The 16,580-nt window shown below is 40.0% G+C and overlaps 1 protein-coding gene across 6 annotated transcripts in view; it reads right to left on the bottom strand.

Annotated features, from left to right (window-relative positions):
* LOC144092339 (protein kinase C-binding protein NELL1-like) overlaps positions 1–16,580 on the bottom strand; it is a 152,846-nt gene that overhangs the window by 83,894 nt on the left and 52,372 nt on the right. For all 6 annotated transcript variants that reach the window (XR_013306001.1, XR_013306000.1, XR_013306003.1 and 3 more), the window contains 3 exons: positions 7,575–7,671; positions 2,641–2,713; positions 1,963–2,045 (listed from right to left, as the gene is read on the bottom strand). Coding sequence is in view for 2 of the 6 variants with exons in the window: in XM_077624980.1 (XP_077481106.1) it covers positions 1,963–2,045; positions 2,641–2,713; positions 7,575–7,671 (253 nt within the window). In the remaining 4 variants the exon portion in view is untranslated. The remainder of the gene's footprint in view (positions 1–1,962; positions 2,046–2,640; positions 2,714–7,574; positions 7,672–16,580) is intronic.

Here is a 16,580-nt window from a genome sequence, read left to right as displayed (position 1 = left end):
TTCCTGGCTTTCAATAAATTATGATTATTTTTTTTAGGAATTTCGTATAACTTAATCTAACCAAAATGCATTCAATTCTGTTTAGAAAAATTTAGTTCGATTTCAAAATACACCCTTTACTGACACAGTGCTATTTACATGCTTTGAAAAAGTCTGATTTTAGTTAATTGATTAAAATAGCTGTTTCTACAACCAGCTACTAAACTATAAAGTTATAGCATAGCAACAGGACCACAAATTACTATGCCTCAGAACTGTATGTCTAGTGCAGGCGTCGGGAAACTTTTTGACTTAGAAAGCCTTAAACAATTCATATTTTCAAATGTTATTCATTGAGAGCCATGCTCAGAATTTAAAAGAAAACACATAAAAATGTGTGCATTTTTTGGTCATTTTCCCGCTTTTAAAGTACAGAAAGTCTCTGAATTATTTTGACATTGTTAACATTGTTAAGCTGTTGTTAATCAATAAGGATCAATGTGAATATGCATGAAGAGTGTAATGAAAAAAATACATGATTAATGCGGCGCAAGAGGTAGTGTCAACGCCACAGTGCCGACGTGACGCTTTCTATTGGTGCGTTCGCGACTGAACTCCCTCATCAGCGATTTCCATATTTTACATCACAGGTGGGCGTAGAGCCACAAGTGGCACCCGAGCCATAGGTTCCCTACCCCTGGTCTTGTGGATTGCTTGCTCAAGGCCAATTTTACATTTGTCAGTATACATACACGGATCGCTCTTAACTTCCAGAAAGTGTTACCTAGATGCTGCATTTATGGACCAATGGGGTTCAAAGTAATGATGATTAAGTGCTAACCACTTATACATTGCATTCCCTATGCCATACATATGCTGATTTCATTAGGGATGAATCGATCCACATTTTATTCACTTCCAAACTAATCCCGATACCTGAATATCTGCCCATATTGTTATAATTCCAATAGTATTTTTCCACTGTGCAGGATAAAATGATACATTCTTAATATGAAAATAAATAAATTCTACAAGTCATTGAGACATTTTATTTCATGCGAAAGCTAAAGCTGTGTAAATTGTGTTAAGGTTTGAAGCACACATTTAAAATGCAAAAAAAGGTCCCAGTATCAAAAATGAATAACTTTCAGGATAGCATGATGTGCATCCATCAGTGGTATCACATTAGTAAGAAGCTAATAAATGTGCGACCCTAGTGATTGTTGATAAATGGGGAAATACACCGATCATGATAATAAAACGACAGGAGAATATCTAACTCATCAATCTTACACCTCTTATGTGTCCGATATTCTGAGCACGGCAAATTTAATAATCTGCAGCACATATAAAATGCATGCAATGAATGTACAATACATGGAAACGATTGACCCCTTGTTGAACTCAAGAAGACAATTGGGTAGTGGTGATGCCTGAATACTCCCTGCAGTGACTTTTATGAACATGTCAGGTGGCAAAATGTTGTGTGCATGAGTGAAGAAGCGTAAGAATGTGGCAACACAGCAGGATGGTAATGTTAGTCATGAAAGGATTCTAACATTTTAGAGCAACATATTGCATGTGACCAATCATAGGTCAGTACCAAAACTAAGATGGCACTGTCTCATATAGTTGCAATGGATCACAGTAAGAGTGAAAATAATGAGACGCACTTTTCTTGTGGGCTGAAAAAAATGTGTAATATTCTGCTGACATCATTTCAACCTCACAAAGCCAAAGAAGAGAGTTTCTCCCCCCAAAAAGAATTGTTTGAAAGCAGTTGCCGAATGTGCCATCTTGAAAATGGATGCATGTTTGCAAGCAAATGCAAACATTGCAAAAAAAGATTAATCCAAAGAATTTCACGTAAAATCATGTGAAATGCCACAAAATCCAGCCCATGGTGTATGTAAATATTGAAGATGAACTTCACACATGTAGCCACATTGGATAGGTCGTTCTATGAGATGCAGAACCTTTTACCTTGAGTGTCATCTTGGCGAGTAAGTCCTGCAGGTCCATAATGCCTTGCACTAGACTCAGGAAATCACTACAGGTTGGGCAGCCTGAATGAAAGAATGCATAAACTGAATTGAAAAGATAAACCATTAAACTAACAGTGGCAATTTAGGCACAACTCAATAGTAACAAAAATGCAAGTCTCACTCAAAATGTGTTGTTTTTGATACGTAACAGCTAAATATACATTTTTTACAGTACATGACATATCATATTGATGAGTGGTGAAAATTAACATGACATAAAGGAGCAGGGCAATAAATCAGGCCTTTTTACTGGTTTCATTGTTCATCTTGGTGATAAACTTCATGTCACGTTAGTTTCATAACATTCATTCATTTTCTGAACCGCTTCATCATCACTAGGGTCGTGGGGGGTGCTGGAGTCTATCCCAGCTGACTTCGGGCCAGAGGCGGGGGACACCCTGAGCAGCCAATAGGGCACGAGGAGACGGACAACCATTCACTCTCATACTCACACCTAGGGGCAATTTAGAGTGTCCAGTCAGCCTACCATGCATGTTTTTAGGAATGTGGGAGGAAACCAGAGTAGTTCCATAAGAGAGAAAAGAAAAAAGAAAACAAAAACTTTGCAAATTCAAGTATGCTTCATATTAAAAAGATTACGATTGGTGATACTTACTCCGGTTGAGGTTTGGACACTGGGAAATGTATCCATTGGGTGCAAAAACAAACTTCACATCCTGGATTATCCCCTGTCAAGAAGAACGAGAGACTGAAACCATTTGTTTACTATTACTAAACACTACTACTCGGTATCACCTGTATTTTATCATGCCTTATATATCACTTCCGTTCTTTTTACCCTGTCCTTCCCCCTCCCTTTTTCTGTGTGGCTGCATATTTTGAATACTAATAAAAAGAATACACAAAGCCACAATCACATCCATGATGATGTGCAATTGAGAACATTCCTAATATCTTATTTTTCATTCCATCCGAGCTGAACGAAAAAATGGTTTACTATGGTTCCATCATATCCCGTTTCCTTTGTTTATCAAGGTTCCAGACACATCAGAGGCTGACAAAATTTGTGATTGGCAATGTTGGCTAACAACATGCACTATATCCATCTATTATTTGACTTGGAAATGAAATTCTGAACAAAACAATGGTGTCTTTGCATGGTTTTAATTGTTGTTCGTGGTCATATGGCATAAAGCCTTTCATTATCGCCCTCTTTAGTAGTCTTTACTAATTATGTTATTTAATTTTTTAGAGTTAATGTAATTTTACTGAGAAAAAACACCTACCTGAAATCTGTTTTAAATTGGGGGAAAATTGCCACCACGGTGAGTGTGCTTTTTATTACACAAAAATCATGTCTGCACTTGCATCACATTCATCCTTCTATTTTTCACAGCAATTGATGTCAGGGATGGCTCAAATAGTTTTTTTTTACAAAAGAGGATACACATTGGCCCATGAATGGTGAAAACATAAAATGCTACTTGGCATCAATAATTCAAAATTTAGAATAGACCAAATCATCTAAAACTGAGGGTGCCAACCAGTCTGCCAATCATTGTGAGTGACAAGTCACATCCAGCAGTACAAGGTTGCAAAATAGAGGCCAATATGATAACCACAAGGAACCAACTCTGAAAGATTACCATTTTAAGAAAAATATATCAATTTTGTAAGTCCGCCTCAAGCAGAAGAGCACAATTTGGCCTTAAATGAGTTTCTGAAAACATTCAAATGTTTCATCTCAAGTATATTTGCCACCAACATCCCCTTGGGATGTACTATGTCAAATCCATTTGAAGTGCATTTGGGTGGTCTGGCAGAAAGCAACCCCTTGCCTCCATATCTTGTAGAGGAAGAGCGATGAGATTAACAGGTTTGCAGCACAGATTGAGTATTCACATAGCAGCACACGCGCTAGCGCACACACACCCCAGAATGGAGCATGATGTGTCACAAGATATTTTCTGAGGTTTCAGAATAAAAATGAAGGTATGGCTGTAAGATCAATGTCCTGATGGCATGATATATAAAACAAGCAGAAGCATTGTGCTTGGTTCACTGTTTGGGATTTCAACTAGGCATAATACCAGAGTCAATTGCCCGAGCATTAATCACTGTTGTGTTCTACATTGGCTCTTATTCCTCAAAATGTTAGATGTCCACACTTGGAGTACCCCAGTGTGCTACTGTCCTACCTGTTTCAATACACTATATTTTCATTCATTTCTTTCCCTTTGCACCATAGCTCAATATGCAAAGGTCTAATTTTGTACTGTCCTTGCAGGTTTAACATCATTTGTAATTTAGAGTAGTTTTAGCTGTAGTTGACTGATAAATATACACTGCTCACAAAAATTAAAAGGAATACTTTTTTTTCTTATTGGGCCTGGCATGAAATCAATTAAAACTGTCTGATAATTTTCTGGTTGGTTAAGCAGCTGAGGACATCATTAATCACTTTCAGCTGTATTGGTGTTCATAGAATTAACATGTGCACTACAATAGCAACAATTAGGAAAACCCTTTAAACAGGGCTGCTTTTACATATGGAGGTCATTTCAAGTTTTTCCCTCTTGATCTTTTCTGGCTGGTTTTCCATTAGTGCTGGATTTGGCTTGAGTAATTATCTCCACTGCCACTATGAGGCGATTCCTTAAGTTGCACAGCTTGTCCACTGTCTGCAGCAGGGGTGGGCAAACTATTCCACAAAGGATGCAGGTTTTCATTCCAACCTATAAGAGGAAACCTTTTCATCAATCTGGTGCCCTACAAATGCAATCAGCGGATTGCAGTAAGGTGCTTCTTGATTTCTGCAGAAATCTCATTGGTCAAAGTATCTGCGCTGGATCGGTTCGAACGAAAACCTACACCCACAGTGGCCCTCAAGGACCGGTTTGCCCACCCGTGGTCTACAGGATGGCACATCCACACTTGCTCGAGCAAGAAGGTTTAATGTGTCACCATAGCACAATCTCCAGAACTGGAAAAGATTTCAGGAAACTCGTGGTCATTCTCTGAGAGGTTGACGGAGTGGTAGAAGGTACTCAACCAATCAGCAGGACCGAAACCTGCTCCTTTGTGTAAGACTGAGCACTCCTCGTGCCCTACAGAATTACCTACACTAGTGTAAATGTCTCTCCCCAAACAATCAGGAGCAGACTTCATGAAGTTGGCCTGTGGGCCCAATATCCTGTAGTGGGCCCCCCGCACAGACCTCTACTGCCTAGGAAATAGTGCTCTGATTGCCATAAGCATTGAACCCAATATCAGACCCTATGCTGCTGCAATTGGTCCTGGTTTCCTACTAATGCATGACAATGCCCGGCCTCACGTGGCAAGAGTATGCAGGCAGTACCATGACGATGAAGGAATTGAAACCATTGACTGACTTAAACCCAATAGAACATATGTGGGACATTATGTTTTGATCCATTAGGTGGCTCTTCAGACTGTACATCAGCTCAGAGATGCCCTCACACAGTTCTGAGAGCAAATGCCACAAGACGTTTTTCGTCGTCTTATAAGGAGCATGCCGTGACGTTGCATGCATACAGGTTTGTGGCGGCCACACAAGATACTGAAGAGAATTTTGAGTTGCAGAAATTACGTTTTTGAAAAAAAACATTTAAATCTGATTTCAGGGTCTCATGATTGCAGGCTGAAAACTTTTATTTCCACTTTTATTTTATTTTAGTCCCTAAAACATTGCTCTGTCGTTATTTGTATAGGTATCAAATTTTAAGATTTGGTGTAGCAATGTGTTTCTTTAAAGTGCTCCTTCAGTTTTTGTGAGCAGTACATGCTTTGAAATTCTGGTTAATGCGTCAATAGTCTACTCAATTCAACAGTACATATAAAGGATAGATGATGAACTGGTATGTTCCATCCTAACAGAAAACAGGATTTTCCTTTCACTCCCCATGAGCACTGCTTCTAGGTTCTCACCGATTGATATAAAAGCAGGAGTAGTTTATGGCCGGCCATTGAATACAAAATGAAATAATAGATAATGATATGTTTGATATAAAGTTTTGATGGCATCTTGTTCTTCAGTGAGTCCATCCCAGAGATGCACCACTTCCTAGTGATCATGCATTGGTATGACAAAATAATGACACACCCATTTTGAGTCAAAGTCTAAAGTATCTGGGCTCTCGGGCAAAAAGGTTCCCAGCCCCTGAAGTGTATCTACACAAGTAGCTGCTTTTATTCAAACAAGATAAGTGTGCTTTTTCAAAATACAATAAAGATAACATGGAAAAACAGTAGAGGTTAGGACGTTGGGATAGCCTTCGACATGCACTCCAGTTTTTTTTTTTAAACGTGACTCCTTTGGAATATTAATATGCTACCCCTGCTTTTAAATGAATTAAATGATACAATGATCTCACTTGCTGATTCGTGAAATGTTTGGTATGTACGAACTATTAACAACAAATTGAACACATTGGCAATAGAGCAGAGCGCTATAAATGTTATTCTCTGGGAGTGGTGTACATGAATCGTGTTATGACAGCCATTCTAAAGCTGAGCATCAGGTTCATGGTTAGAAGAAAACCTGGATGCCAACACGCAAAATCAAACTAGTGGGAACCTGTAGGGGAAATTTCCTCATCCTTCACTTAAACCACTTTCCTCACCATCTGTCTCTTTACTGACAATCACCTAAAAGTGATTTTCACACACAAAGTAGCAAAACTCTAAGTACGAAACCAACCACGGGTAGAAAATGGCATGATTAAGCTAAATCTTTCACAGAGAGATTTCCTCAAGAAAAAGGATCCCCTTTAAGTCCTTTGCCTCAAATGGTTGAATGAGGATCAGGCACAGGGAGGCAAGACTATAGGCTTGGGTGCATCAGTGAAATATTTTGACTGAAGTAATTTACACCGCAGCAGATCTTAGAGGCTAATCAAGAAGTAGGAGAGAGAAAAAATTAATTGAGTGGGTTGGCAGGGGTTTTTGGGATTCACATCTTTCACACAATCTGCCATGTCCTTTGCCTGCTCAGAGCACAAGCCATAGTATGAGAAAGTGAGCAGTGATTAAAAAGACAATGCAATGAGTTTGGGAATAAGAGTTTCGAGGTATACACTGTAAGCAGCAACTCTGTTAGCTCCTCGGTGCATCTTCCCCTTGTGCCTTCCAAAAGACCACTTTCCACTTTGTAGTTTCATGCAAATCTAACCAATTATCTAGGCAGTTTTTCATATGATGTAAAAAGTGACATTGCAATATTTATTTATTTTGTCCAGAATTACCTTTATCAAGATGTTTTACTTGGTCATTTTGGCTTGTCTCTGCAAACAACCAGATTCCCAATCCTGAATGGATCACAAATCTAGTCTTTTCGTCTATGACTAAGCTTGCACAAAACATGTGCAACAAGACTGAAGCGCCAATGCAAAATTTGGAGGAAAAAAACTATCAACTATCAATCAGATTTGAATGAACCATATATGCATGACAAACATCATCCCGATCAATAATTCTTTCGACCTATGTATAAATCAGTGTGGAAATAATGCCGCATAGATCGCCTTTATGGGATGGGAATATTGTATGTCACCATCTTTAGAGTCTCACCTTGAACAGTCCATGCTTATGGCTGTGCTGGCCCAGCCACACTCCACTTCCTGGGGTAAGTTCCATCTGAGGAGGGTCTATAACTCGCTCATAAATTCTGTAAAGAGAAAATAGCATTACATTGGTTGATGATGATCGATGATGGATGGATAATTGGTGGATGATGATGAGAATTAGGGCTGAACAATATTGAAAAAAAAGCAGATTTTCAACTCAGTCACGGTATCTCCAGTTAAATTTCTCGTATGTTGGGACATTTGTATGTCAAGCTATTACTGTATGTAAAAAAAAAAGTAACTGGTTCCCCTCAAATTACAAATATTTAAACAAATTATCAAACTTGTTGCTTAATGGAGCCCAAGATGTTTCCGTGTAGGACTCTCCTGTGTCTCTGTTTTTTTGACATTTCTGGTGGTTCTTTTTTCTCCTCTAACCCATATTCAATTTCGTATTCCAATACACACAACGTGTTCCTGTTTTCCACCGAGTCATATGACCTCTCCCTGAGCGCAATGCGCCCATTCAAAACCTTACATAAATTATAATTTATAATTTTTTGTACAATTTCAATAATTATAAATCTGTGTAAGTCTTGACAGTTTACAGTTCTTTGACAAGATTCTATTATTCAATTAATGTGTAAAAGTCAGTCAGAGTAAGACTTTAATATAAGTAGAGTACTTATACAACAACCGGACGTTTCGTCGAAAGACGTTTGGTCGACCGAACGTTTGGTAGAACGGATGTTTGGTAGAACAGACGTTTGGTAGAACGGACGTTTGGTAGAACGGACGTTTGGTAGAACGGACGTTTGGTCGCCGGGTTCGCTCGCTGTCAAATTATGACAGAGTTTACTGTTGATATTTTGATATTAGACATTTAGATATTAAACTCACTCTCTCTCTCTCATGATTAGAGAGCTGGTTTCAACAGTAACAACCCGGCGCCCAAACGTCCGTTCGACCAAACGTCCGTTCGACCAAACGTCCGTTCGACCAAACGTCCGTTCGACCAAACGTCCGTTCGACCAAACGTCCGTTCGACCAAACGTCCGTTCGACCAAACGTCCGTTCGACCAAACGTCCGTTCGACCAAACGTCCGTTCGACCAAACGTCCGTTCGACCAAACGTCCGTTCGACCAAACGTCCGTTCGACCAAACGTCCGTTCGACCAAACGTCCGTTCGACCAAACGTCCGTTCGACCAAACGTCCGTTCGACCAAACGTCCGTTCGACCAAACCGACAAAACTTCCGAGTACCCTTATACAAACATTTAAACCAACATGTGACACCAACTGTCATTGTTATTCTTTTGATTTTTCTTTAGCTTTGGATGTGTAATGCAAAGTCAGCCAAAGTTGTCAAACCTTTAAATAAGAAATAGAATACTGAAAACTTTGAATCAAACTCCATTGCCTTGCACACAAGGGACTGATGTTGCACTGGTTTGCTCTACTGTTTTTATCTTTTTGCTACATCTGAAGAATTATGCATTCCGAGTCTGTGGCACTAAATATCCATAGAAGATCTGTCAGTCTCTTTTCCTTTGACATGTAATCATTGGGAATTAAGTGAATTAAAATGTGCTATACAATGACAGCAATTAAATTGTTAATCAACAAATAGTTGATGATCACATTAATTGACAACCAAAAGGTTAATTGGCCCTAAGCATTTTAAATACTCTGATTTGCTCAGCGTATGGAAGGGACAGCCTCACCGATGGCTAAACGGAGATCCAATGTACTCTTTTGACAAACAGCTCTGAGGCTCGGAAGGAGAGCTCCATAACACCTGTCTCCGTGCAATCTACAACAAGCGGACTATTGATGGTATCAAAATTGATCCATGTGTCAATGTATCATCAGTTAATCACAGCCTATTCATATCTATCGAGCCAGTCAGTTTCACACACACTACACCAGTCTCTAGTGTCCAAAAAGCGACTAAGGACTCCTGTCTTTGCTGGCGAGCTAGTAACCCTGCACCAAATTCTCATCTTGGCTGGGCAGCATTAGATGGTGTGCCAATTTTTTCTTTGCAGGAAGGCTAGAAATGTCCCGCCAGACATTTTTTCCTCTGCTTTCTGGCTAAGTATATCATAACAGCCTCCGTATCCGCTAAGCGGCTAGGAACACCAAGTCAATCTCCTGTCTCCTGAGTCAACCCCAGTAGTGTGAGTACTTCGCTGCCTACCTCCACTAAGACTGGTCAGTGAAGACTGCCCCTCCAGTCGCATGCTATGGCCAAATCTCTAAGTTAACCCAACCAACTGTCAGGCAACTACCTCGCCTTGTTAGCCTGTAAAAGTGACACTTGTGACATTCCATATGTAACGATCAATATGCAAGGTATCAACCCAAAAACTTACCAACACCAACTGACTCAATCCTAGCGAATTATAGAGTTTTACTTAAAATATTTCATATTCAGGATTGAACCAGACACCCGCATAACAGAGAATTCCGCTGTTGACAAGTAAAAATGATCAAATAAATTAGCTTGAAAAAGGACATTCTGAGCATTTTTTAATGCTAACTGCCCTCCAAACTGCCCAGAAATTTGATACTGTGAAATCAACGGCTATTAAAAAAAATACAAACAATCTGATGTCACCTTTAATTCTGAGTATTTTGAATTTCATGGTTGGCTGTATATTCAAAGTCACTTAGCTTTTTTTTTTTTTTTTTTTTAAAGGCAAAATCTAAAATGAAGATAAAGAGAATTGTCTCATTGCAATGTGATCATTAGACCAATGTTCCACAGAAATCTAATTACAAATCTTCACACCACTGATGTTTTGTCAGGCTGATATGCTGGGTAGCAAGGGAGACTAATACCTTGGGGTTCACAGGCATTGTAAATGAGAAAAGCAGAATGTCATTTTATGGCCGTTGGTCACAAAGGTAATACAACATGCATCATTATAAGACTTCTAAGGTGGATCGCTCACAGTTTCTTTGCTTCATTAGGCACTGAAGTAATGAAACGGACAGCCATAAATAGTGCTGGGTATTGCAACTTGAAATGCATTGCAATACGATCCAATATGGCAAAGGCACAGTTTAATACATATTGCAATATATTTGCCGATGCTTGCCAATCCTTTAAACATGTTTATTTTAATGTAGTTATTTTGTGAAACAAATGTGATTAACACCACATGTAACCCGATGCACTCATCGACATTTGCATTTATAAAAAGGACAGAGATCGGCACCCGATTATATGGTGCCTTGTCACCACCATACATAGCTAGCCCTACGTATTTGATGACTTAATGTCATTAGATCATTATATATAACACTATGATTATTACTTAAACAATGATTATATTTACAGAATAACATCCATGAATGTGTTGATAAAATGAAGTATGTACAAGTTTCAAGTCAAAATGAAATAAATTAACTCTGAGCTCAGGCTGTTCAAGCACATATACTACATTTGCTTGAAATACATAAATATAAATGTGCCATTACTAGGATTGATGTACCACAAAATGGGTAATGATACATACAATATGATCAATAGATCTAGTAACACTTCACACTTGAAATTCCAAAGGGAAAACAAGCCTTAAAATCTAAATTTGGCAGCATTTACCCAAGGGCAATTGCATCACCTTGACCATGTAGAACAGGGGTCTCGAACTCAATTTACCTGGGGGCCGCTAGAGGCCGAGTCTGGGTGAGACTGGGCCGCATCAGGATTTCCACAGGAAAAGCACTGATAAAACATTCCAACGTTATCAAATATCTTTATTTTTTAACAAAAAATAATGAATTAAATAAATTAACTTAAAGATGAATAAAAAATAAATCAATCAGTAATACAAAACCAAATAATACTAATGAGCATACAGTAGATATACACTGGCTGGCTAAGTAGAGAAAATGAATTATTTTTATTCCGTTTCAAATGTCTGTATTAACAGCTCTTTAACCTTTAACTTTCTGAACTTGAATGGAACATTGAACATGAAATATTCTGAACACGGCTTCTCTTGCCTACTCCTTGCTGCTAGAGACCTGGCAGCGCTTCTTCTCACATAGTCACATTTGGCTTGAGGGAGGAAGCAGTGGAGACCCTCAGTAGAGCTTGAAGATGCTCATCAGTAAGTCTGGACCTGTACTTGGACTTATTGAAGTTCAAGGTGGAGAAGAGCTTCTCACACAAGTATGTGCTCCCAAAAAGGCACATGGTCCGCTTGAACCTTCGGGAAAGTTCAGGGAAGCTGGGGGTCAACTCTCTCAAAAATTGCCCAAGCTTGTCTGCTTCTCCACTCACCTCCCTGAACTTGGCTTTGAGTGCAGAGTTGCACTGCAGGTCAATGAGCTCCATTTGAAGCTCAGGAGGGGCATCTTGCACATCAAAGGAGAAGGGGTCCGCAAAAATTTGAAATGTGGCTTTGTGTGTCTTGAAGTCTGCAAATCTGTGATCAAATTCCTCCTGTAGCTTCGAAATGGCCTCAACATACTTCTCACCACTGAATGGTGTGCCTGCATCCACGAGAGCCTTGCATGCTGGGAAATGGCAAAGGTTTGTCTGAGAGAGCTGGGCTTTCCATAACACAAGTTTAGTGCAGAATGCTCTCACGTTGTCATAGGCAGCACTGACAAGTTGCCCCTGGCCTTGTAGCTTCTTGTTCAGTACATTAAGCTCATGTGTGATATCAACAAGAAAAGCCAAGTCCATGAGCCATTTGGGATCACTTAGCACAGGATCAATCAACTCACAAACGGCGTAGCTAGCTTTGACTGCTGCATTACTGTCTTTGGTAGCCTTCTTGAAGAGATCCTGTTGCCTCAGAAGACGTGTTTTAAGACTGGCAACCTGGTTGGCTCTCTCATCTCCCTGGTATTTTTCGTACTCCTCAGCATGTCTCGTAGTACAATTACGTTTCAAATTGTATTCCTTGTGCACCGCAACTTTTTTAGTGTAAATGAGACACGTCGGGGTGCCCCTGTGTTCAACAAAGAAATATTGCACTCCCCACTTTTCTTGAAACTGTCTGTGCTCATCACCGACCTTTCTCTTCACGGCAGGCTTTGAAAGAGACATCTCTGGGGCTCTGTAATATGTTTTTCCACTTGGAATGAGTCTCGGGTTGATCTTTCACATTCAGTCGCGCGGGTTTGTGGCGCATGTGCACTTTCGCTCTCCGTTTCAATCGCGGAGATGGCTACAGTCACTGACACAGGCTGGATCACGGATCATAGCGCCTCATTCAGTTCTATGCTGAGAGCAGCGGAGGAGTGTGCGCGCCGAGCGGAGTGATCGGCCTCACGGCTTCTCCTCCGCCCAGCTGATTGGAGGAATGAATGAGTGAGTGAGCGAGGCACTGGACAGCCCGGCCGATGTCCCGCCCTCCAGAGCCGTATACCTCACCGTGATTGGTTCATTCAGCTCCGAACCAAAGTTCCCTCTAATTTTTTGTTGGTCTGAGCAGAAAGACAACCTCCCTGAGCGCACTGAGTACCAGTGTGAGCGACATCATCAGTACTCGGATGATTCGCCTAAAGACGTTTCGCCGACGGACGTTTGACAGACGGGCAGGTCGCCGAATGGACGTTCCACCGAACGTTCATTCGGCCGAACGGAGGTTTCGCCGAAACGGGATTCGAACGCTCGCCCCGCCGGATCGTGTGTGTACAAGTTTTTCAACCTCGGCCCGCGGGCCATATACGGCCCGTTAGGATTTTTAATCCGGCCCGCCGCCGGTGTTGTCCAAATTATAGTAAAAATCAATGTTCGTCTACCATCAATGGCAGTCCGGGAATAAGCACTCTTGGGCAGGCAGATGTAGCAGAACCGAGCCGTAAAATGACAGCAATCGGGTCAAATCCATCCTAAAACAGCATTTAATGATTAAATACAAATACTGGATGATATCGCGATGGAGGCAAAAAAACGTCTATAGACGTCCATTCGCCAAACGGCTCAAAATGCTCTCAAATTCGGTCAAATCCAGCTGAAAACAGCGTTTAATGATTAAATACAAATACTAGTATTTGTATTTAATCATTAAACTAACAAATACTAGTACGACCTGTCCGTCTGTCAAACGTCCGTCGGCGAAACGTCTTTAGGCGAATCATCCGGTCACGACATCATCATTGCTCGCTATCGGCACACCAGTATCACACCTGCCACAAGCAGGTGCATGTCAATGTTCCCTCTAATTTTTCATGTAAAACATGCTGTAAAACAAGAAAAACATGAGTGGACAGAGCTACTGCCACTGGCTGCCACTTAAACGGCGCCATCATGGGGAAAGGGGTAAAAAAAAAAAAAAAAAAAAAAAAAATCGATCTTTCATATTAAGACGGGGGCCGCAAATTATCGTCCCGAGGGCCGCAGTTGGCCCGCGGGCCGCAAGTTTGAGACCCCTGATGTAGAATCTCAAAAGCTGATGCTAGCATTACATACAAAGTCAGCAGGATTCTTTCCCCTGTAGACCAATAACATTTTTTTCCTCACCCCTGGCTGGGGTTATTTTATACAGTAGGAGACACTGAGGACTACAACTACGATGACTGGCTTGTCAGGGCTTAAGTAGCCAAACCGTAGCAGCTGGGTCTCAAGCTGGTGTGCCTTAAGGGGAAAACCTTTGCAGTTCAGAACACAGAGCATTAGCCATGCTGGTGACAGATAAAATTATATGAATTTTAAATTACTATGCTGCAATGAGAAGCAGAAGTGTGTCGTTTTCATGACAATCAATAGAGCAAAAATCGTTTGAAAGTTCACCACCTATACATAAAATGGTTTTGTTGACAATGAATTTGCATCTGTGATGATCTTATAATTTAATATGACCAAAGAAAACAATAGCCAATAAAAATAAAGGACCTTTCTGAAAAACATAACTATCAAAAATTCATCCTAATCATAAAATCTCCATGATGCTGAAGATGATTTTCTGATGAATTCTACATTTTGAATGCTCTTATGAATGTAGATAACTCTTATGTTACCTTTACTCTCTTCTCTGGTGTTGGGCCTATTCTCTGCACATCACTGTCCATACAGAGTACCTAAAAGTCTTATTCAAAACATGAAGCCTTCATTCTCACTTTTAATTTTGTGAAATCAAACTGAGTAACACTAACACTGTGGCCAAATTGGATGCAAAACAATGGGAAAGAAACTATAGGAAACACTGGAAAAGGGAAAACAATACCTGTATCTATTTTAGGTTTGACAGGCTTAAAAGATACACTATCGGATGATTTTGCCTTAGTGCTGGCTTGATGGTGCATTAAGTGGAATACGCCGAGAAACTGCAAAGTTGAGATACTGACAAGTGAAAGGGATTCAAATGGCATTCAAATATCGGTAAAGATGAAGAGTACAGGAGCTGACCTTCTTGAGTGACCTTTTGATGAAAATGTCTAATTGATAATGATAAATACAATTTAATTTGTCAGAATGTTTTAAGCTTTTAAAGCTTAAATGTACACTTTGGGCAAAGAAAGTGTTTTTTATAAAACAAATGTTTGAAACGTTCTTAGTATAATTGTATAATATGTGGTAGTATAATTTAGATTTTTGAACTAATGATAAGTAAAGACTTTTTCATGATGAACTACAGTATAATGAACTTGCAAGCTGAAAAGAGAAGCACACAGTGACTGAGTGGCTCTCCAACAGTAGGTTACTTCTGTTTGGAGCCGATGTCTATGTGGTACCCAAAGCAAGAAGCCCTAGAGGAAAAAATAAGCTCTGCATTGAGGTTGGCTTTCATTTCACATTTAGCAGAGCATTTTCTGAACTGGGTGCCAAGAGAAAGGCTTCATAGGAGCTAAGAAGGAGCTGGCAGCACGAACTGGGCAGTAATGAGCCCAACAGCTGAGATCCCTTGGGAAACACTCACGAGTGTGCACACAAGTTGACCTTCTGAAAGTAGTAGAGGACAAACACCATGGTTGTAAGTGACAGCCTGCGTCTGTCATTACTCTGATTAGCTATTCCAAAACAAAATCCTAACTTTCTGAGTGACAAGAACGTATGTGTATGAGTGTTGAGTGTGTGCCACTAATTTCTTTTAGAGAATACGGAAATACATTAGCATAATACAATTGAGGCGTAAAGGCATAACCTTGTCTATGCAGCGCAATAACACTTTTGGAGGTAATGTCATACAAATGTGCTGCATTAGGAAAATGCCGTACAGAAAACTAATATGATCCAATAAATGCATTGTTTATCTTATATTGTGGCCCATCTCGAGTAAGATGGATCTAGCAGTATTCATGTTGAAGCATATTGCTAAAGGGCTTTCTATGCCCATGAATAAAACATCAACTCAAGTGGTGACCATTTTAGGTAAAATGGTCCATCTCGATGCTTATTCAAACCACTTGTAAAGTTGCTATTCACTGTAAAAATGGGGAATTCTCAAATACTACAGACAAGGGTTAGGAGTAAGTGGGCCACTATTATTTAGCCCCCTCATTCTCTCATTGCTTCGCTTACATCATTACTGATCAGTTTGTGTGAACTGCTTGAACAAAGTTGGGGCGTAATGAAATGCTAAGATCGAGACATGCTTAAACAAGTTTTAATATAATAGAAACTCCAAATTGCAAGACAATCAATTACAAAATGCTCGATAAGCTATTGGTAGGAAGGCTGCTGTGGGTGCATGTTTTTGTTCCAACCGATCCAACACAAACAATTTAACCAATGAGGTTTCTGCTGAAAAAAGAACCACCAGTGAAATGTTTTTCTCTTACAGGTTGGAACGAAAACCCGCACCCACTGCGGCCCTTTCTGGAATAGTTTGGGGACCACGGATTTAAAGCCATATTCTTAGACCAAGAAGTCTAAACCATGACATGATTGAAGATAATCTCTTTATGAAAAATATGTTATGATGTTAGGTGTAGTAGTACTCTGGAAACATCCCAACAAGTGCATTTAATCATATATTTTCTATTTCTTGTATTAACGTACCAGGTTCCCAATCTCAGCTAACTTTACACAAGATTTCGGACATA

Source organism: Stigmatopora argus, chromosome 2, assembly GCF_051989625.1.
Source record: "Stigmatopora argus isolate UIUO_Sarg chromosome 2, RoL_Sarg_1.0, whole genome shotgun sequence".
Classification (NCBI taxonomy): domain Eukaryota; kingdom Metazoa; phylum Chordata; class Actinopteri; order Syngnathiformes; family Syngnathidae; genus Stigmatopora; species Stigmatopora argus.
Note: the sequence above shows the minus strand (reverse complement) of the source record. Positions and strands in the feature narration are given on the sequence as shown.